This window comes from Venturia canescens, chromosome 1, assembly GCF_019457755.1.
Source record: "Venturia canescens isolate UGA chromosome 1, ASM1945775v1, whole genome shotgun sequence".
NCBI lineage: Eukaryota > Metazoa > Arthropoda > Insecta > Hymenoptera > Ichneumonidae > Venturia > Venturia canescens.
Window position 1 is genome coordinate 40,715,531 of NC_057421.1, and position 22,976 is coordinate 40,738,506.

At 39.6% G+C, this 22,976-nt stretch overlaps 1 protein-coding gene across 1 annotated transcript in view; it reads left to right on the forward strand.

The window, feature by feature from the left end:
- The window catches only part of LOC122408149 (uncharacterized), a 1,237,064-nt gene extending 1,218,929 nt beyond the window's left edge, over positions 1-18,135 (forward strand). Inside the window, exons 25-26 of the mRNA XM_043414787.1 lie at positions 15,100-15,348; positions 15,489-18,135. Of these exons, the coding sequence (XP_043270722.1) occupies positions 15,100-15,348; positions 15,489-15,943 (704 nt within the window). The 3' untranslated portion in view covers positions 15,944-18,135. The remainder of the gene's footprint in view (positions 1-15,099; positions 15,349-15,488) is intronic.
- The last annotated feature ends 4,841 nt before the right edge of the window (positions 18,136-22,976 follow it).

Consider the following 22,976-nt stretch of genomic DNA (forward strand, 5'->3'; position numbering starts at 1 on the left):
ATGATCAAAATTGCTCGCATTTTGCCTTTTAACGCTCTTTCGTCCTGTTTGGAACGCCAGGATCACATATCGAGGTTTTTCCAGCTGTGTGGATGTCTTGACAGACCACACGTGTTTCGATGTCGCTGGTAACATTGGATATTCATACAATTCCCACGTACGAAAACTCATTGGAATTGGAGTATCTTTGGCGATGAATTTCAACAGTTGAATTTTCCGTTTATCTGCCACGGTGACGTATGGAACGAGCCATTCAATTTTTCGTAGTGTAATTTTATAATCTTCAGCGGCTGCTTGAACTATTGCATTATCATCGGAACGTGATCTAGTCAAGATCAATTCGTGTTTTGCATTCACCACCACTTTTCGATAATCTTCAGCAAATCCCAGCAGCATGCTCAGTGGTATGCATACGTCAAAGTTGCCTGCTACGTCTACAATTTGTTGAGTCTCCTCAACATCGAGCCAACCGGTGTTCTCAAGCATTGCACTTCTCGCCGACGAATGAGATGTATATCCTTTGATGAGAGATGTGATTCCCACATTTTTATTACGATCGATTTCAACTGCGTTAAGTTCATAACGCACCTCCTCGAATAAATGACAAATGGCATTGTTGACGAGGCTCGTTGCAGCTAACGCTGTACCATCCGCCTTTGTCAGTTTACCGCAAATGTGAATTGAACTTTTGCTCGGTAAAATTGATAAATCTTGATGTTGGATTGAAATACGTATTTCATCACTATTGTTGTATGTTGACGATGCGTATGGTTGATGAGCATGAACCTCATAATGTATGATGGATTCGTCAAACATGACGGGTGTCTGGATGTTTATGATTTCTTCCTCCATCGCAAGCAGCAAATGCACAACATATAATTTCTCACACGGCAACTCCACGAATTTTGAGACCCAAACTCTTTAATAGTAGAAGGTTTTGAGGTGTTAACGCTTTCAGCGTCGTTCGACGACTGGTGGTTTCGTAATCCCATGTTGGCTTATTAATATTGCCAATACGGTGATTGTAAATTATCCCCATCGAGATTTTATATGAAGTCTTATGGTGATTACTTCGCCGCGAAAATTTATCAAATCTCCGTCCTGATCAACAATACGAAGTTGTATATTGTCAATTCGCCGATTTGTGATTGGTAGATAAATGACACTCGATGGTACTTCGATGATTTTATAGCCAGCCGGTACAGATGGAAAAAATTCATGAATTGTGTGAACTTTTCGTCCGTTGATGTATGCACCAGTTGTTATATTACACTCGACTCGGATGGCGTTCACTTTGATAATGGATACCGGCAAATCAGACACGTGTCTTTTATTGGGTTCCAATCGACGCGATGTAAAACCCAAAAGAGGTCCAATAGAATTGTTCGATGTAAAATCAATCGATTGATTACACTCAATTTCACTACGTAGCGTATAATTATTCGGCTTAAGCTGAATTTGTATGTTTGTCAACTGAGCTTTCAAATATTTTTCAATATCTTCAATTTCATAGCTGCCCGTTGGAATGGTCAACACTTGCGTTCCAACATGAAATTCATTGCAACCAATGTCAATATTTGGAATTGAATTGAACGTGAGCAGCTCGACGAGTCCAAGAGTATAATTTTTGTCGGGCGATAGTTCGATGGGTGGAAAAAATTGTGCTTCGAGTATGGAGGATGTGCCAGTGATGGTAATAGTTAAACTATCATCCATGATGCTCGCAACTTTAGAACTAAACACATAGCTCCATAATCTTTATTTATATAGTTTATAATTGTCTCGCCGATTCAGTTGATTACACAAAAATTTTAAACATAAATGTCCACATATTATTGTGTCATATTCTTGATATTTTTTATAATTATATTTCACGCTACCAACATTAAAGTATTTCATGAGTTCGGGTGGAGGTGGAAGATTGCCAAAGCTGTCAAAGTATGTGATTCCTCGGCCAGATTTTTTATAAGCAACCCAGTGTGTACCAGGTCCCACATTATCATCCAAATTAACGATTGCTGATTCTTGCTCGAGTGGTCCGTCCGCAGGTAAAGTGTCACGCATGAAAACACCGCGAAAGTTACGAATTTTCATGGCTCCCGCATACTTTAGCAGATCAATGTCGGTGAGTGGTTGATGTGGTAGCGTGATTATACGTTTTTTGACCCGAGGTAAAGACCCAAACCCTGTTTGTATGGTTTCAAGTGTAAACCTTTACCCAAAGCGATGGCCTCGAGTGTTCGATTGTGACGCTTACGTTCGTCCAATTCCTTTTTAGCCGCTTGAGCAGCATTTACAGCTTTGACTATTGCAGCACTGCCACCCGACAATGCTCCAACAGCGCTAAGACCGGCAAAGATGGGTACGAGGAAGGGTAATAAACCGCCGGTTTTTTGAGGAACAGGTAGAATCCTAGGCGTGCGTACTTTAACGCCCTTTACACCAGCTCGCGCACCTTTCAGTGCAGACATTACGACTTTACGAGAATCATCACTACGTATCATTGCTTTCTTCGCAGCACCGATAATCTTTTTCAGGCAAACACTTTTCGGGCGTTTCATACCCAATCCAAATTTCCTCTTAGTCTTCATAATGTTCGTCACAGCCCAAGCACTTGCTCTTTCACCGAGACTCGCGTCTTTCGAGGTTACACGCTTCCAAGCTTGTTCAGCCAAAACTTTATCCGCCAAATGTCTTGCTTCCAAATTGTCGCGATTTTTCGAATATGCGATATCGTGCTGTTTGCAAGCTGCGTCCAGCGGATTTATACCTGGATCACCACGAGCAAGACGTTTGGCCAATTTTGTGCCAGGTCCACAATATTGATAGCCTGGTAGATGCAATTCCACCGGGAGATTGTTAATTAGACTGTTGACAAGACCTTTGCCATGCACAATCATTACCACGCGGTGGTCGCAACACGACTGATCAGTATTATATTATAAAGTCGCATTTATATGATTTTTTCAATCAGTAGCATGCGCGATGAAGATGAAGAAACAAGGTGGTCAACTTCCCGTAATAAATTTCGATGAACTCGTAGGTGATGCAAAGAAAGTGAAGCGTCATGGGAACATACTACCTAGTAGCATTCGTGCCGTGTTTTGTGGACCATCGAATTGTGGAAAAACGAATGCTCTACTTACGCTCCTGATACATCCAAACGGTTTGAGATTCGAGAACATTTATCTCTACTCGAAATCGTTGAAACAGCCGAAATATCGACTTCTCGAGCAAATGCTCAAACCCGTGAAAGGAGTGGAATTCTTCCCATTTAACGAGCATGAACAAGTTGTGGCCCCCAGTGAAGCTCGACCAAACTCAATATTTATCTTTGATGATATAGCATGCGAAAAGCAGGATAATGTGAGAGCATTTTTTTCCATGGGGAGACATGAGATTGTGGACAGTTTTTATCTATGTCAAACGTATACCCGTATCCCGAAACATCTTGTGAGAGATAATGCAAATTTTGTTGTACTATTCAAGCAAGACGATATGAATCTAAAACATGTGTATAATGACCATGTGAATACTGATATGACTTATGCGTGCTTCAAAAACATGTGTATAAAGTGTTGGAAGTCGGACAAGTATGGATTCATCACGATTGACAAGGAGAGTGAATTGAATGCTGGAAGATATAGAAGAGGATTTGATTCCTTCCTCACCGTCGATGATAAATGATTGTTCTTTCAGTTTTAAAGACAGTCTAGAGTCTGACTTGCATACGTCAACATGAAGAGCAAAGAACTTTTAAGGGAGAAGGCTGTATTGAGCGAACTTGCCAAGGCAAGTGATGCAATCAGACGGAAACATCGAATGTTGAAAAGTGGACGTGATAGTGCTCAGCAGAGAATGCAAGATGTGTTTAAACCGATTGTCGAACCATTAGAGGAGCTAGTTTCGTATACGAAAAAACCGAAAATTAAGAGTGAACGTATGAATGTTAAGAAGGAGGAGGAGGAGGAGGAGGAGGAGGAGGAGAAGGAGGAGTCTCCAAATTTCGGAGAAAATAGCATGCAGCAAGATATTTCTTTCAAAGACGATATTTGGCATGATGCAATTACTGATGAGAATGTCGATGTATCCGTAACTAAAAATAATGATAATCATGATGATGATGACGATAATTTGGAATCATCTGAAGATGTTGATAATTTGATACGTGAATATTTGGGTCTACTGCGTAGTAATAACAAAACAAGATTAGATGGCTTGTATGGAGTACGAAATCTCGCTCAAAACAGATTAATGATTGGTGATTCACCGATTCATTTCGAACTCGATCATATAGTGGTTGGAGATGAAAAGTATCCCAAAAGTATTGGCTTGGTGGAACTGTTGTTTAAAAAAGAGCCTGAACTCAAATATATAACTCCAAATGACTTGGAGAAATATCAGAAAATTGTCATTACAACGAATGCTCATAAAAAATTTTATAAACGCACGGGTGCAGTACGTCAGGATAAAAATAGTAAATTCAAAAATTATATATCCCACATGCTGCGTAGCAACGATAAGAAGGGTGGTGCTCTGCCCCAGTACAAGGTAGCACAAAAGCATACTTCTATCGACTATGTTTATTGGGATGATCCGAATGAACTAGTGGATCGTCTTCGTTTATTGCTCGGATCGCAAGCTGCTGGAAACTCATCACATTCGAATGAAATCATATCGATTATCGAGGAATTGCGTGAAGCTGAAATCATTTATTAACATGTGAGGGCTTGCTTTCATCCACATTCCCAACATGAGCGTCGATGTGTTTGGACGAAAGTTGAGTAGACGTGGTGGTACAGGTCCTCCGGGTAAACCAGGTGCTGGATTCAAAATTACATCAGACGGTCATTACGATTTGGAACGAAAACGATTGGAAAACGTTGGCGACCCAATAAATGCCAGAGATGTTGTAACACTCGGTGCATTAAGTAAACACATTCATTCTATAACTCATAGTGTGACTCATATAACGAATCAAAGGTGCGAATCGAATGTGGCTGCTCTAGAGAAGCGTGTAAAAGATGATCTCGCCACTCTACGCAAGGAGATGAAAAATTTGGAAAGTACAATCGCGGAGCAAATAAAAGATGATCTTACCATCCTGTTGAAGGAGATGAAAGATTTGGAAAATGCAATCGCGGAGCTTAAAAAGTGAAAAGTTGCGAGAGAATGAGCGTGCCGCGGTGGTAGAGGAGCTACACAAGCAAGCTCGACGAAATTACCCACGTCGACGAGTGAATATACGCGGTCTGGATGAGACTTGGCAAGCTGATCTTGTCGATATGTCTGCATATGCACAACACAACTCCAAGTATAAATTTCTCCTCACCGTCATCGATATATTCTCCAAATTCGCCTGGGCCGCACCATTGAAGAGTAAGAGTGGAAAAGATGTCACCGCTGCAATGGAATCAATTCTCAGCAAAGGACGCATACCCAAAAATCTTCACGTCGATCGAGGAAAAGAATTTTACAATACGGACTTTAAGGCCCTGATGAAAAAGTATAATATACATTTGTATTCAACATTTAGCAACTTGAAAGCATCAATTTGCGAGCGCTTCAATCGTACACTCAAGAATAAAATGTGGATGCAATTTAGTTTTCGCGGAAGCTGGAAATGGATTGATATTCTCGAAACCTTAATTGAGAAATATAATGCTACACAGCATCATACGATAAAGATGAAACCGAAAGATGTGAACGCTGCGAATGAGGCGCAACTATTGCATAACGTATATAATAGAACTGTGGATGGGGAGAAACCAGCAAAATTCAAAATTGGCGATAAAGTACGCATAAGTAAATTTAAGAATGTATTTGAGAAAGGTTATACGCCAAATTGGACAACGGAAATTTTTACAATATATCGAGTGAGAAAAACTAATCCAGTTACTTATAATATAAAAGATTATCAAGAGGAGCCCATCGCAGGTGGTTTCTACGAGCATGAGCTGCTTCGAACAAAAAATCCCGACACGTATCTAATTGAAAAAGTGTTGAAGAAGCGTGGCAGTCAGTTGTTTGTGAAATGGCTAGGTTTCGACAATACACACAATAGTTGGATAAGTAAGGATGATTTGTGAACAATAAAGATGAAAAATTCAAAGTCTGGTTTATTTTAACGACCTTTCCCCCCACGAACAGCAGATTCGAAGGAAAAAGAATGACAGAGATTCACAAAAAATTTTATTTTACATCAATTACAAATGTACAAGTTTTTGAGGAAAATTCCTCTCTTACAGAATTTTCTTATTTCGTATAAATGTCCTCACTCTCACAATTTTTTTTTTTTTCGCCTTCAATATACTCTTAATCTCCAACACTCGTAAGCACACATTCACAATGCCTCCATAGCTTCTGAAAATTCGGGAATACTGTAATGGCCCCATGGCAACGTGTCTACCGTTTCAGGTATAATGTATCGCTTGTCATCGTGTGGACTTAGAGCGATTTTCGTCTCCGTGATCGTATAGACATTATGTAATGTTGAGCGAATTGAAGATTGACAACGCTTCATTTCAATCTACTCACCGAGGCATTTCACATAATCGTCGAATGTTATGGTTCTCGCAACAACATTACTCTTGACTCCTTTAGCTTTTTTAACATCGTTCTTGCCCTCAACTCGCGTCGCATACATTTTCGATCTCAATCCAACGAATTCAGTCATTATGGCCCCATTGTTCTCATCCTTCATGAGACCCGGGACCTTTTTGTTCACAAGCGGTATGCCATAGACGTTGTCTGGGGGATAGTCACTGGTATCATATTTGTCGAGATTACATTTCATGTCCTCATATGCATCTTCACACTCAATATGGTAAATTAAACTATCAGTATCTGTATACATGACTTTACATTTATTCTGATACGTCGGCATCATGAATTCGTGATGGAATTCATATAAACAAGTTTTTGAAATATCTAAAATGGACATGCCAACATATATCGGTTTGTTAAACATGACTTGGAGATTTCGCAACTCTACAGCGATTAAATTTTCCGCAAAAATACTTCGACTGTGAAAGTTAGATTTAGCAATCATAGCTTCTGCTCCGTATCGACCTGCCCATTTCGTTAAAAGTTTAACTTGAACGTGACTACGAACATCCTCCATGGTTTTTCCAAACACAGCATTATTCATTAATTTGAACAGATTTTTTTCAAAATCATTTTTCGCACGTGTACGAAACTGTGTATTCAAATCAATGTATGTTTTGAGCCAGGAAGATTGCTTAAACTTCAAGACTCTGTGTATTTTTGTGATTTTCAAACCATGTTTCAAACACTGCTGCAATGCACGATAGTGTATGACATATCGTTTTTTCGCATTCACCGTTGCAAGAAGCTTCTCTTGCTTCGTGCCCGGAGGTTTATCATGCGTTGGACAAAATGGCAAATCACTATGTGCATCGTGCAAGTGTTTTGGATATTCCAAATCAACCTCCAGTATATAACCAATTTCAGAGTCAAGTGGATGAGACTCGATGTTGAAGTTTGCAATGTCTTCAATCCATTCGAAATCTGCATAAGGCAGTGGTTGACTCATTGCCCATCCATACAAATTGTTCACATCAAAATACATCAAGTATGACGATGGAATAGATGGATCATACGAGTTCATGTACTTGTTATTGGCACGGGCATGTCTTTTGGAGCATTGACTAAGACCACCTCGAATACCTCTCTCCACGAACAATACCATATCAATGTCTGTGAGCAATTCAAACTTTACTTTGGTATATTTCATCATGGCATCCCAGGTATATCCGGGGAGAGTGTAGTAAAACGCAGGGTCAAGACCATAACTTTTTAGACAAGTATCGCGGAAATTCTCAAAGATATCGGCTAATAGTAATACGTCAGTCTTTAAGTATAAATCGCTGTATTCACCGAGCGTTCGCGTTGAAAATCGTTCCCATACATTTTTCGCATGTGCATACTCCTTTTCGGAGACTGTTGAATCAGTTAAAGAGCTGTGAAATGCTTCCCGCGGTGGAAGCTCCGTTTCATTCAACTTTTCAAAGCTATCAATATACTCGTACGGGAAGACACCTTTCCGCGTTAATAAATGAAAATGGTCTACATCTTGAAATTGTGATTTTAACGTTACGAGTTTGTCGGCAGTTAAAAAAGATGCTAATTTATCGAGACTCGTATTGAGAAATCTGAAAGAGTCGATGAAACGTAATTTTATATTTTTCCGCGTGTCTTTGCCTGTTTGAACCGTTTTCGAGAAGGAGATGTACTTTTCTTTTGTTATCGGAAGCAAATCGATTTTCCCCGCGAACGCAGTTGCAGACCTCTGAATTGGCCTGTCAGGTGGCAATGATCGCGAACACGTTCATCACCCTCGACAAAAGGTTTCTCGCAAATATGACACTCTTTGTCTTCCCGAAATTTTTTCCACTCTTGCGGAGTCAATTGTTTCATTGGAATGTTCGTTAGGAGAATTTTTTCAACGCGCAAAGCTAATTGTTTTAGTTCTTCGACGAACCATTCCACACAGTCCTCACCTCGGCGCTCGTGATATCCCGATAATGAATCATCGTAAGAGCACTTTACGTAATATCCAACGCTGAAGACGCGATGATGTTGGATCTTGTTTTTCTCTCTCTCTTCAGCGCTGGTCTTCTCCAAGATACACTCGAGATCGGCGTATACCACGAACGGGAGACGCTCCTTCCGATTGGCGTTCGTGAATTCTAGCCATTTGTCGTTTTCACCCGGTAGTCGAACAGCACAATCGTTGAGTACGCCGCAATCCACCTCATGTGACTGCAGCTTTTCGATGGTTGCGAAGTAATGGAGGCATCTGTAAAATTTCAAATTCTTTTTAATATTTTGTCACAATTATAAAGGGGAAAAGAAGTACACTCGTATAACAATTTACTTACCGATCGCAAACGTATTTCCGGTGCTCATTAGTATTGAGTTGTGAGCTGACGAGCCGAGATAAATTCTTGATGTAAGCAAAGTGTCCAATTCCACATTCTGACACGTCTTCGACGTAAAGCAAGTTGACATGTCGCTCTTTCTTCTCTTTGCTCACCCGCACTGGCAGAATCACATCCTTCTTCTCGCTATACACATTGATTGAGAGATTATTTAATTTTTCAAATCTCCCAATTTGATCCAACGTCATAGGAAATTTGATGCCTTGGAGATTAAATATCGTCGAATAATGTGGATATGAAGATATGCGATCACTGTTTTGTTCTGCTGGATGAAGTGCAGCAGTCATTGCCCATCCGAAACACGCATTATCTCGTGATTTCACATTAACGACTGCTTTCTTCAAGAGTATGCGTTTCGCCAATGGAATGTGACATCCCGCACGCAAAGCATTGTACTTGTTGATGTTCACTGTTAGATTGGTTATTGATGTTAGGGTCCAGCCACTGTCACTCTCCTGGAACTCCTCGAGCGATTTCAGAGTTGGCTCCACGACTCGCTTCTGATACCACTCTCTCAGATCCGATGTTGTAAAAAGTTCAACATTTCCCGTGTTGATACTTTTATTCGCCCGCTTATCACCCACGCTGAACTCTCCATTGAACGAAGTGTTCACTTTAATGCTGCTATACTTGCGTATATGAGCACTCACTTGTTTTTCAACAAGTTCAAATGCATCCAGTAAGAACTTCCGTGGGTCGATGTGATCACGATTAATTACAGCCCCGGTTGACAAGCGATTTCCGAATGCGCTCTCGATTTCTCGCCATATTAATCCACAATCATTCGATACTCCGCCGCCCCAATGTATGAAGCGTTGACGTGTTACCTGCTTCAAACATTCGAGACGTAAGATTTGCGAAGTGATTGCGTGGTGCCATCCCAGTCGTGATTGCTTCAATCGAACTTGCGCCTCTAACGATTCGATAAGTGTATCACACTGGTGTTCCCACACCAAATATTGCTCCAACGTCCGAAGAAGCGTTGCTTGCATACGCAGCAATTGCTCTGTAGCAACGTCGGTGACCAGAGACATGATGCGTTGATGTCGAGTTTTACGATAGAGTCATTCTCAAGTTATCTCGTCGTGTTGACTCTTTCGGGGTTCGATACTTACTAACTAGTCAAGCCAAAGATTCAGCCCTTTTCGGAAGCATCGACGGAAGTCGCTTTTGGTCATTTAGATTTAAATATGGAAGGGAGGGAGAGATATGATGGACAGAAAAAGGATTTCTCAGAGTTTTCGAGTTCACTACAGCATCTCAGATCATAAATTGTTTCGACTCGCGGCCATCTTTTTTCGTGACACCAAATATCGCTCCAACGTCCGAAGAAGAGTCGCTTGCATACGCAGCCATTGCTTCGCGTAGCAACGTCGGTGACGAGAGACATGACCAAATATTGCTCCAACGTCCGAAGAAGAGTCGCTTGCATACGCAGCCATTGCTCCGCGTAGCAATAACGTCGGTGACGAGAGACATGATGCGGTCGAGTTTTACGACACAGTCCCTCTCGTGTTTACTCTTTCGGGCTTAATAGTCAAACTGAAGATTGAGCCCTATTCGGGAGCATCGCTGGGAGTCGTCGTTTTTTGCTCATCTAGATTTAAATATGAGAGAGAGAGAGAGAGAGAGAGAGAGAGAGACTTTTTCCTCGAGATATGATGGAAGGAAAAAGGATTTCTCAGAATTTTCGAGTTCACTACAGCATCTCAGATCATAAATTGTACTCGCGGCCATCTTTTTTTTCGTCTGCAAGAAAGCGTGAGAGTAGATTTTAACGTTGCTTGTAGAGATAATTTTTTTACTATTTCTGCTCGACGGTCATCTCTGAGAAAAGTGCGTTTTTGGGGAAAAACTTGAAGAGAGGGGATGCAACACCAAATTTGGAACAAGAGGTTTTTCAAAACATTTTCATTTCTGTTCGAGACTCCGCTCCCTTCAGTTATTTGAAGAAAACAATGTCGCAAAACGAATCGGTGGTTACTACAGTCAGTGAATGTGATTCAACACATGATGTATATGAAAAAGTGTGGTGTACATTCACTGAAGAAGAAAAACTGAATTTGAGTGAAAAATCGAGAGTGTGCATTGTCTCGGTATATTACCGCACCGAACGTGGCGAAAAATTGTGTGGTGTCTGTGTTCTCGGGGCTGGAGGTGAAATGTTCGAGAAGCTCACAGCGGTGCGAAAGCATAGAACAGAGTATTGGAATATTGCCTCTGCATCGAGTTGTCAGGACTGTAGGACTCGTCTCTACCAGGTGGTGACGCAGAATATCTGTCCAGACTGTGATCTAGATTGAATAAGGGGTAAGTACCTCATCATTGATGAGCAAAATTTTTTGCATAGATTTGAAAATTCTTATTCAAACTTTTACCTTGATCTGTTTCAGTGCCAGCATCGATCGGAAAGCAGACATTATGAATAAAACGCATAATAAACTTTTTTATAGAATTTGTTTTTCTGTAAAATATACAATAAATTCAATCTAAATGAGTAAAGTCTATTTCAGCCTATTGAAACCACCCATCTCTCTCTCCTACACTCGGCAACTATCGGATATCGAAAAATAACTAAATTTTGAAAATCTTGAGCGGACAGACCTCTTATAGAAAAATGTCGAAAAAATCTTCAGACCTCTTATAGAATTAATGTAGAATAATTTTGCTCTTGAGCTGCAGACCCTTCTGAATGTTTTCATCTCGACATACACCCAGAGTTCAAAACTCTTAGAGAATATTTTTTCTCGTTCACTCCGTCTCTCTCATGCTTTTGCTCTCTACGGTCATTCTATCTCTCTCACACCTCTCTCTCCAACGGCAGACCCTTCGTTATACCCCCCCTCCCCTCCCTTATCTGCATCCGAGGCGAAGACAAATCCGTAACGCACTGGTCATAAATTAACACGATTTTTCTCATTCCATCTCTCTCACACTCACCATCGGCTCTATCTCTCCTTCTTTTTCAAGGGCCGCGAGAATGTGTGCGACACACACACACGGCCCTACGGCGCGCGGCTTCCCCCTTCGCTGCCCCCCTCTGGCCCTGGCGCTTCCCCGCACACCGCTCCCCCCTCGCCCCCATTTGAGCCAGAACCGGCGTAGCCTTACTACTAACGAATTAATAATATGTATCGATCCGCTGCAAACTGATGGAGTGAAAACAAGGATCGGAGTGGGCAGAGCCAAACTGAATATCAAGCAAAATATGGGGATGTTTAAAAATAATGATGACACAAGAAATAAATTAGAAAACATTTATTCAAGTAAAGTTTCTAATATCATTCTAACAGTTCCGTGTGTTTTTGTTCTATTTATTCATATGTATAACCTATTTACACATGATATATAACCACGCCAGTGACGATATATTCGCACTGGACAATATTTCTCGTAATCTGGTTTAATTGAAGGATTATTTCAGTCAACACTTATTTCCAATTGAACGAAATAATGAAATCTTGAAAAATTTCGTTGACATAAGCATCGCGCATTTTTTATATTCTTTTTCACACACACATCACAGACTACATTTACGCGGCCACTTTGATACCGGTTTAATATATCACAAATTTTAACAAAATAAATAGTAATATGCACTTCTTTAGATGACGAAAATTATTTTTTTATTTATCCCGCACGCACTTCGTAATGTCGAAACTCTCTTCATGCGATCAAAAACTGACACATGGTTTGTACATATATATATGTATATCGATCGAATTTATGACTGCTGTTACCAGCTGTGCTGCGCCGTGTGCTACGTTATGAAGTTGACGTCAGATTTCCAATCATCAACAACTAATTTAAACAACCAATCACAACGTCTAAAAATGGATGTCATCAGATCCAACCAATTAGAAACTCGATAGCATCAAAGTGCCTTTGATGGTGTTATAATATAATATACAGACACATAAATTTTTGAATGTGTTGGTAACTTTTGCATAATCTTGAGCCCGTGCAAAGTTTTTTCTCAGCAATTACGCCACCAATAATGCTGATTTTGGGCTCATTCGATAGAGAATTTCTCAATTAGCTGAAAGTTTAATTTTCAAAGTCGTACATAACTCATAGATTTCGCAATTAAAGAAAATCACATGCCAATTTTACCGACACCACCGCGAATCGTTTTATTCAGAGAAAGTATAGTCTCGGCGAGAGCCTCAGGCCAGCAGACGACAGGGCTGTCAATGTATTTGTCCCGAGACTCTACCGAGTCTCTTGATCTCGGCCTCCAACCCGCTTTCCTTCGTGCTCTTGGGTTCCCGATAACCATAACATATTATAGTACAAGGAAAAAAATCGTCAAAGGCCAAGGAGATATCTGTTACGAAATGTTTCCAGTTCAATTTTGCCGAAAAATAGGTCTTTTTTCGTGGAAACCAACGTTATATGCCGAAAATCATATCTCGGCCTGCAACCCGCTTTCCACGGTGCTCTTGGGTTCCTAATAGACAAAATATATTAGAGGACAAGGGGATAAAATGGCCAAAGTTCAAGAACAGACCTGTACCGAACTATTTTCAGTACAATTTTACTTAATTTCATGAGAAATAGGTCTTTTTTCGTGGAGTTCAAGGTTATAAGGCGAAAATTATATCTCGGCCAGCAACACCCATTTCTCCATGCTCTTGGGTCCCCAATAAACATATCATATTAAAGTACAAGGACGAAACCGTCAAAGTCCAAGGACAGACCTGTGACGAAATATTTCGTGTACAACTTTATGATATCCAATCGCAGGATAAATTTTAGTGCTGCACGTAACTCAAATGGTAACTTTTTTCAATTTATCAGAAAATACTTGGCCTCGAATTGATATTATTAATTTTAATGTTGTAAGTAACTTAGATGTATTTTTTTTTAAATTGATTTAGTTGTTAGAATAAGATAAGAAAAATGGGGCATCGTTTTTCAAAATGTTTTCAAGCGCGATATTTCGGTTTATTATTTCTCATGTTTTATTTGAATTTTTTGTACTTTACAAACGAATAACAGATTTGTATTTTTTTTTAATGTAATGTTTTTTTTTTTAAATTTGTGAAATTTCTTTACAATTGTTCTGTTGAAATTTTTCACAGTTGGGTACATAATTTTTTTAAGTAATTTTCATTACAATTTTCGTGATATGATCAGGAAACACGGAAGCATCAATGTACTTGTCCCAACCTTTTTTCCCTAAGGATTTGATGAATATCCTTGATAATATTGATAATGAGAAAAAAAACTAAACTTTGAGCTCAAATAACTCTTAAAACCAATAGACTTAGCTAGAAATCATAAGACACCTTTTTTGTAGAGCGTCAAATTCTCTATGACAATATGTATGTCTTGAAATTTTGAATTTATTTGTCCCAGAGTTATGATATACTATAGAACGGAAGGAATTTCTCTCATGCTATTTCCATAAAAATCTTGGGTTGGAATGCGGACTACCTTAGAGTTAATAGTAAGACCTCAAATTCTCAGGGAATTATTTTTTATTAATTTGGAAGCATCTAAGCCCCTGGGAGCAAAGAAATTCGAAAACACCCCTTTTAAGGACCACCCTAATATATATGTTAGCGTGCTACGTTTTTTTAAATGCCTGCTGGGCTGCCGCCCTACGTTCTGCAGTTGTCAGAATTCCAATCATTAGCAACCAATTATAACATCTGAAAATGGATGTCTACAGATCCAACCAATCCGAAACTCGAGAGCATCAAAGTGCCTTTGATGCTGTTGTAAATAAAGACACAATTTCTTGAACGCGTTGGTAACTTTTGCATAATCTTGAACCCGTGCAAATTTTTTTCCCGCAATTACGCCACCGATCATGCTGATTTTAGGCGCAATCGAAAGAGAATTTTTTAATTAGTCTCCAGTTCAATTTTTAAGCTTCAGATAACCCATGAGTTTCGTAATTGAACGAAATGACCTTTTACCCTCATTTTACCTATTTTTTCCTTTTGCCCTATTTTACCCTCACCACCGCAAATCGTTTTATTCAAAGAAAGTATAGTCTCGGCGAGAGCCTCGGACTAGCAGCAGTCGACAGGACTGTCAATGTGCTCGTCCCGAGGCTCTACCGAGTCTCTTGAAATTGAATACAGGGCCAAGTTTTTCGTTTAATTTTTCGATTTTTTCTATCCAGGTCGCAGTCGTCCGACGGCGATTGAAGATTTCGGAATGTTCAGGACACCATCGCATGCTACATCCCTTCGTCTCACATCATTATATTCACTCGATACAGATGAGACCCTCCGCTTAGCTACTCAAATACTTGACCAAGCGCCCCAAAGCTCACAACGTCGGCCCCCGGTTGAGCAAAACAACGTAGGCTCGCAATACGCAATGGATTTTCCTAGAGCGGACTCTTCTCAAAATGCTCTTACGATCACAGGTAGCTCATTATTTCCACTATCAATAATTTATTTCAAACCTGAACCCGTCATTTAGAATGTTCCCATCAGTTTAAAATTATGCTTCTTATGAACTGGTGATTGCACGTGCTTTTTTAATGTTTGATTTTTACTGTATTAGGTACTACAACTTCGTCTCAAGTATTGAATGAAAAGGCATTCTACAATGAAGATCCTATGAACATACGATCACAGGAGCAGAATTTATATGCTTCAAATTCTTCCAATCTTACCACGGCCCCGAGAAAATCAGAATCTCCTACGAGTACTGACAACCCCCGGTTGTCGAGCCCCGCTTCAGTCACTCTGACATCGTCTTCAACGTCTACACACTGTGATACTTTGGTTCAGAATCAAGAGACAATGTCAGAGATCGTAAATACTTACGCCACGTATATGAAGTTTCCTCTTTCTCCCGGTTGTGATGTTGTATACACATCAACTGGTGAATCTCAATCACAACTTGTAACACCAGCGACACCGGAGCCCGGTGATTCTTCTGCCGGCACACCGAACAGCGAGTTCCATTATTTCGAAACTACTGATACGCAACCAGCTTCATCACAAACAGAATAACAAGATGTTTTAGTTTTATTCATCATCTGGCAGCATATGCAAGAGTTTTCCTGAAAGTGGTTATGTTGTACTTCAGACATTTTGGAGAGTACGATTTTTTATCGCCAGAGCTTGAGATATATAGTGGTGTCTCTGAAATATAATTAGGTATGTGTCTAATATTTGTAGATGCTCTTGATTGGTAAAAAATTTTTTCAAGAGTAGAAGCGTTTAATTCGATTGACCGATGACGTCTTTTCTGCTGTGCTCTTTGGGGGCACATCGCTATTCAAGGAATACTATTAATTCGAAAATACAACTCTCTTATGTGCCTATCCATGGATGACACTTCTAGTTACTGTCAAAAGTAAAAAACCATATTCAATCATACCACGACGAGTCACATAATAAATGACGGTTGATGTCTATCGACTAGAAACGTTTGGGACTAACTCCATTCTGAAGTCTCCAGAAGAAATACATTTTTTGAATAAATTTAAACACCAAGTGCTTGAAAACAGAAAACCTTCTGCTTTGGAATAAACTGAATGTTATTTAGACATGGTATAAAAGTTTCTTGATGTGTTTTTATTCCTCTGTTCAAGATTCATCTGTTGATATTAAAAAATATTCATCATCAAGATTGCAAACTCAATTCAAGAATCATGTCAGTCATTGTCTTAAACGGGACATGGGTTGATAGTTACTATCAATTTGTGTGCGTCCTCCAAAAATTATCCCGTTTGTTTGGATCTATTGGATCCAACAACGAAACAAAATCAAAAGGGATATAATCAGCTGATACTTCGATAATTGGCAAAAGTTTAATTTACGACAGAGGCCGCATTTCTTTTCTGGACCGCAGACAAATAAGATGTTTTTGGAAATAGCTGTAATTGCTGTGTATCTCAAAGAGTTTATTGAAGATTCAATATGACCGATGCGGTTGGTAGATTCCGATCATGTTTTCATCAGACAATGTGGCATATGAGTTGCATGGAAATTGATCTATTTCCACATGCTTCGCCAGAATTTTTTAGAACACAAACTGCTATAAAACTAGAGGTTTGGATATCGTCAGCTGATTTTAAGCAATCGCAATCCATATTGAACTATCTTAACTCACTATAGCGAAAATAAAAATTTCAAATAAAATAGATATCCTTTATTCATATAAAATATTCTCTAGATATTCTTATAAAATAGACTCTAGAGATCCTCATTAATAGTATGTATGGGTATTCAGTATTTGAAAAACAATACTAGAATGATATCACTGCAATTACATGAAAATTCAAATCAAGAAGTGACATGAATAAAAGAAATAGCCAGAAGATGAAAAGTACTGTGCAGTCATTAGGCTATTGATCAGGTAATTAAGAATTGGTAAATAAAAATGATCGCGCATACAAAATCTTTCCCCGTATCTTTATACGGGGAAAATTTCATTCCACGTTTGTGGAATGAAATAAAATTAACTGAAATTGAGTACCTCTTACGATAACTAACTTAAAATTAATAGCTGCAATTATCAAAATCGACATGGAAATATTTCATTCCCCATGAGAACAAAACGAATTGTGGATGAATGTAAATCAGAACGTATTAGAAACGAGCTTGCGTTCGTGCAAGTGCAAGCGTGTGCACATGCGTATGTACCATATCGATATTTATGCGTACACGCTGGTATGCGCGTGTTGATTGTATAATAGTGTAATATTGTAATGATTTATAAAAAATGATAAAGAAAGGAACGTCGAGGAGCACGATTTAAATTTTCGTGTGGGCCTCAGCTAGTCTTCGTGATCGAAATGGCAATGTAATCATTCTGCTAGACATTTTTGCATGTATATCCGTCAACAACAGCTTTCCTCCTGAACTCCCAGTATGATTGTGGTTGTAAAACAATTTTAATGAAGATAATAAATTAATCGATGGATGATAGTTTTATGAGTGATCGTGGAGTTGAAAATACAGTGAGGAAGCCGCAAATAAAGATGGAAATCAGAATGAATGCGCCAGAATGATTAACATATTAGTCACTGTTATGCTTTAATGTATTTTTAGCGATTCCAGCAACTTCAGTCGAAGGAGAAAAATTATAATAATTCAATGATAAATAACAAACGATATTGTAAAATGGAGAGGTAACGCCCGAAAAAAGTGAAGACGTTGCCGAATGTTGAAAAAAATTAAACGCAATCATAATGTTATCGAAATATTTTAACCCTGCTGATCCATTGATAACTCCTCGTTTCAATTTATTGAATCTCTCTGATCTCATTCTTTTCCAACTATTTCGTTAGTTAGGTTTTTGTACTTGGACCTACACTCAGCCTGAGATCGTCCGCAGCTACGCCATTTAGAATGTTGTATAAAATTCGTTGATGCACATATCAGAATAAATGGTCATTGGAGCTGGAGTACGCTGTACTGATTTCATATAAAAACAACGAAAACACCGTGGGCGGAATGACGGCAATCGATACTATTGTATCAAAATCAAATTCTTTCATAATCACTTTTAAGGTGAAGCAATCAGACGATTTTTCGACTATCAAAGATTGACCGATTCCAAAGTGGTAAAACGAAGGGTTTTGAAAATGTTACCACTGGTATACCTGAACACTAGTTCAGTATTTTTGTTTCTCTTCAACAAAAAAAATCAATGATCTTCGAAGTGTGGAAAAATTCTATGACGTAAGGTTTTATAGGTCTTGTCACTAACACGAATCAGTGTCGACCAGTGGGCTGGATTAAAAACCCTTTGACAAACACCGATCTTCAAATGTTCTTTGCATCTGGATTCACCTTACGGAGAAGATTGGTCTACTTAATCTCGAAAATTCTGATTTTTTTTCATTGCACCGTTTTCTCGAATGCACGTAATCGAATTATTGATTGAACTCGTATTTATCAATATTACTTTAATTCTATTTTCTTCCTCTATTTTCAGCAAACTATGTCCACAGCTTTATCTACGTGGAAAATATTTTTATGATATGATGTTTGTTTAAAATTTATGGCGAAAGTATAGTCATATCTTATTGGTAACACACCAATGGAACAAAAATGACACCTCTATATTGAATTTAATGTGAGTATGTTCTGTCGTTAAAATATGGACATGTGATTACAGAATTATGCTCTTAATTTATCCCACAGAGACAACACGGACCTTTTTTCCGCCTGTAAAATGTTCTGTGCGCTAGTTCTAGAATACTTCAGTCCAAACCTTTAACAAAATCAGCTCTGTGGTTTCAGCATGAACAGGTAATTATGAAGAAGCTTTCAAGATGTCTCTCACATAGACCGCGCTTATTTTCGAGATAAAAAGTATCATGTGCAATTTTCCAAGACTTGAGAAACTCTCATACAGTGATCGATCAAAATCACTTTAGATTTTTCAAGATGAACAAGTAATTAGCAATTCATGAAAATCCCCTCTCCGCGAAAAAGAATACGGACAAGTTTGTAACGACTCGTCCCGTAAGTCGCACAAATACTCACTTTCGATCATTTCTGGGTGCCAGTTTACGAGATTTCGTAAACAAATTGTATTCGAAATTTTCGAAATTGAGTTCTTCAATTTTTCCGGGTCGTAGCTGTAATTAAAAGTCAAATTACTAGAGGGGCAAGATCTTAGACGTTGATAAAAGTAATCCACTCTCGAAACAATAAATTCCGGAACAACAAAATAAGAGTTTAATTAATTTAGAAAAGATACAATTTTAAATAAGGAAAAAGTATGAATTCCGGAAATTTTCAATGACAGGGGAATTTTATTAACTACAATTATATTACAATAATTTGAGTTGCTTGTAATTTTAACTAACAGATTTCAACAATATATTTTGATAACTTATAATCTATAAACTTCGCGGGACTAGAAAACGACAAATTCCTCTCGGCAATTCAAAAATAAGACAGCGTGAAAAGTAGTTAATGTTTCACCGCGCAAAACCTACGAAATTATTCCCTGAAGCGTTAACGTTACCCCGAAACAATATCGCTCTCTATACGGTAAATTCTCAATAAAAAATAGAGAGGTAACCTTACCGACTGTCGGTAAAGTAGATTCCCTACTCAAACCCAAACAAACCCAAACGTCGATGAAAAGGATGACTACCCTAACCCAAACAAACCCAAACGTCAGTAAAAAAGGATGACTACCCTTATCCAAACAAACCCAAACATGTAAACGAACCAAGCTCCAACCGAAACAACCCCAAACAAACCCAAACATGTAAACGAACTGAGCTCCAACCGAAACAACCCCAAACAAACCCAAAGGTGTAATCGAACTGAGCTCCAACCCAAACAAACCCAAAAATGCAATCAAACTGAGCTCAAACCCAAACAACCCCAAATAAACCCAAACAAGTAATCGAACCCCAAACGGTCGATAAACAGGATGACCACTATAACGCAAACAAACCCAAATATGTAATCGAACTGAGCTCAAACCCGAACAAACCCAAACGTCGGTGAAAAGGATGGCCGCTCTAACCCAAACGGTCTGTAATAAAGATGGCTGCTCTAACCCAAACAAATCCAAATAGTCGTTAAGGTAGTTTTCCCAAACAGTCATTAAGGCAGTTCTCCCAAACAGTCGTTAAGGCAGTTTTCCCAAACAAACCGAAACAGCCCCAAACACACGCGCGAGACCGCTTCGATGTGTGCCTGGGGATAGCCGCTGGCAGTTATCAGGATGGCCAACTGTCGGGAGTCCCTACTTGCCGTGGCTAGTGAGAACGCTTCGGGGGGCGTCAGGATAGCCGCAGGCAGCTATCAGGATGGCTTACTGTCAGGATGATGGGAGTTCCTGCTTGTCGCTGCTACGGCAGATTCAAACCTAAACTGTCGGTAATGCAGATTTTCAAACACGTCCAAACACGATCGAAGAGCCAGTAATGCAGATTCTCGAACGTGCGTGCACCTCTGAAGAGTCGGCGGTTCTGCATTACCGGCAACCCCCATGGAATTCGATAAACTATTGGAATACTTCGAGTCGACTATCGGAATAGTTGAAGTTAATTAGTGGGAAAGTTAGAGTTATCTATCAGGATGGTTGAAAATCGGAATAGTCAATGATACACGCGGTTGATTATGGCGGGTTTTTATTTTCTCTTACACACAAGGTATTTATTTACATTGTTTATAACCCAAACGTCAGTAACAAAAAACGCGTGCTCAAACCCAAACAAACCCAAACGTCGAACTGAGCTCAAACATTCAAAGCCCCGCGCGCCGGATAGTTCGCGCCGATAGATGGCGATTCGGGTAGTGGAGATCTCGTGTGCAGAGCCTCGGCTCGGCGAGCATATAAGGAAGCGGGTAGTGCTCGCATTTCAGAGAATTTCGCGGACTTGCCATGGTAAGTCTATCCCATAATAATTCTCTCATGTACTTTTTTTTTTGTAATCCTCATCTTTTGCAGGTGGACAACAACGTGTGGGGGTCACGAGTGGGACCCTCGCTTGGCCCCTCTAACCCAAACGATCCGTAATAAAAATGGGCGCTCTAACCCAAACGAATCGACTTAAGGCTCGCTCGCTTCCGGCCGACTGCGTTGCCTGGATAGCCTGCTTTACCCGTCGGTAAAACAGATTCCGCGGCGAAAGATTTTAACCCTGTAGTTTTGACAAGAGATTTGAACTGTGTAGTTTTGGCGGAAGATTCGAACTGTGTAGTTTTGGTGAGATTAGAACGCTGTATTTTTGGCGGGACATTTGAACTCTGTAGTTTCGGCGCGAGATTTGAACTGTGTAGTTTTGGCGGGAAATTCGAACTCTGTATTTTTTGCGGAAGATTCAAATGTTTTGGCGGGAACCCGAACTATCAGTCACTAAAATTTTTTACTCTGTCGTTTCGGCGGAAGATTCAAACGCTGCAGTTCTGGCGGGAGATTCAAATGTTTTGGCGGGGTCCGAACTATCAGTAACTAAAATTTTTCACTATATCCCCAGAGCGTTGGAGGATGTACGGATACAAACGAGTCTAAACAAGTCGAGATTGAACGGGCGCGGGCCTCCGGACAAACTTAGCGGTGATCTAATGAGTTAACTATCGGAATATGCAGCTATCACTGACCCGTTCGCGCCTCTAGCCGGTGGTTCTGCATTACCGACCGCCGTTGGTTGCCTCCAGGGGATACCCCGGAGAAGCTAATGGCGGCTCGGGCGGACGCTGGGGCGTCGGCCTGTTCTGAACAAGGTAAATCAATCTCTCTCTCTCTCTCTCTCTCTCTCTCTCTCTCCCTCTCTTGTCATCCAATCTGCTTGTCAATATAAATGAAATGCTTTCACCGGGTACACACAAATTATATTTTGAAGCTCGCGCAAAAGCCAAGGACTTAGGCATAAAGTATCTATGGCTTCGCAATGACACGGTTTATGCACGTAAGGCTGACGGTGAGATCAGTCACAAAATTAACTCCCTCAGCGACCTTGAGAGTATTGAGTGACTCCATACATCTTTTACTACGAATAATCTTCGCTCAAATAATAAGTTGTGCTCTCCTTCACACCATCAACCTAAAAGGTTTCTCAATGTAGCTCATTTCAATGCGAATTCCCTACTAGGTCTCCTTGAATTGCTCTTAGCGCATTTATCGTGCAATTGTTATCATATTATATTCATGAGTCCTTGAAAGCATCACTACTTGATTTATCCGAAAATGATATTATCAACGCGCGAGAATTTGTAATGCTAGACTTGATTGCGATCAACAGAGTGTACTATTCTCAGTCATTTACAGGCGTCCGAAAGGTCTTTTTTCTCATCTTATGTTAACGTGTTCTCCCGCCATTTCATTTGTCTATAATAACATAATTGTAACGGGTGATCTTAACTGCAATCTTTTAAGTGATAATTTCAAAGCCTCTTTTCTCAGGAAATTAACAAACTCACCATCTCTATTTATCGTCGATTCTCCAGCTACTCATAATACATCCTCTTCTGATTATATTGCATTAGATACATTTAGGTTAATTATTTAGTTTTTAATTAATTTAGTTTTATTACAAATTGTATTGCGCAATGTTCCAACACA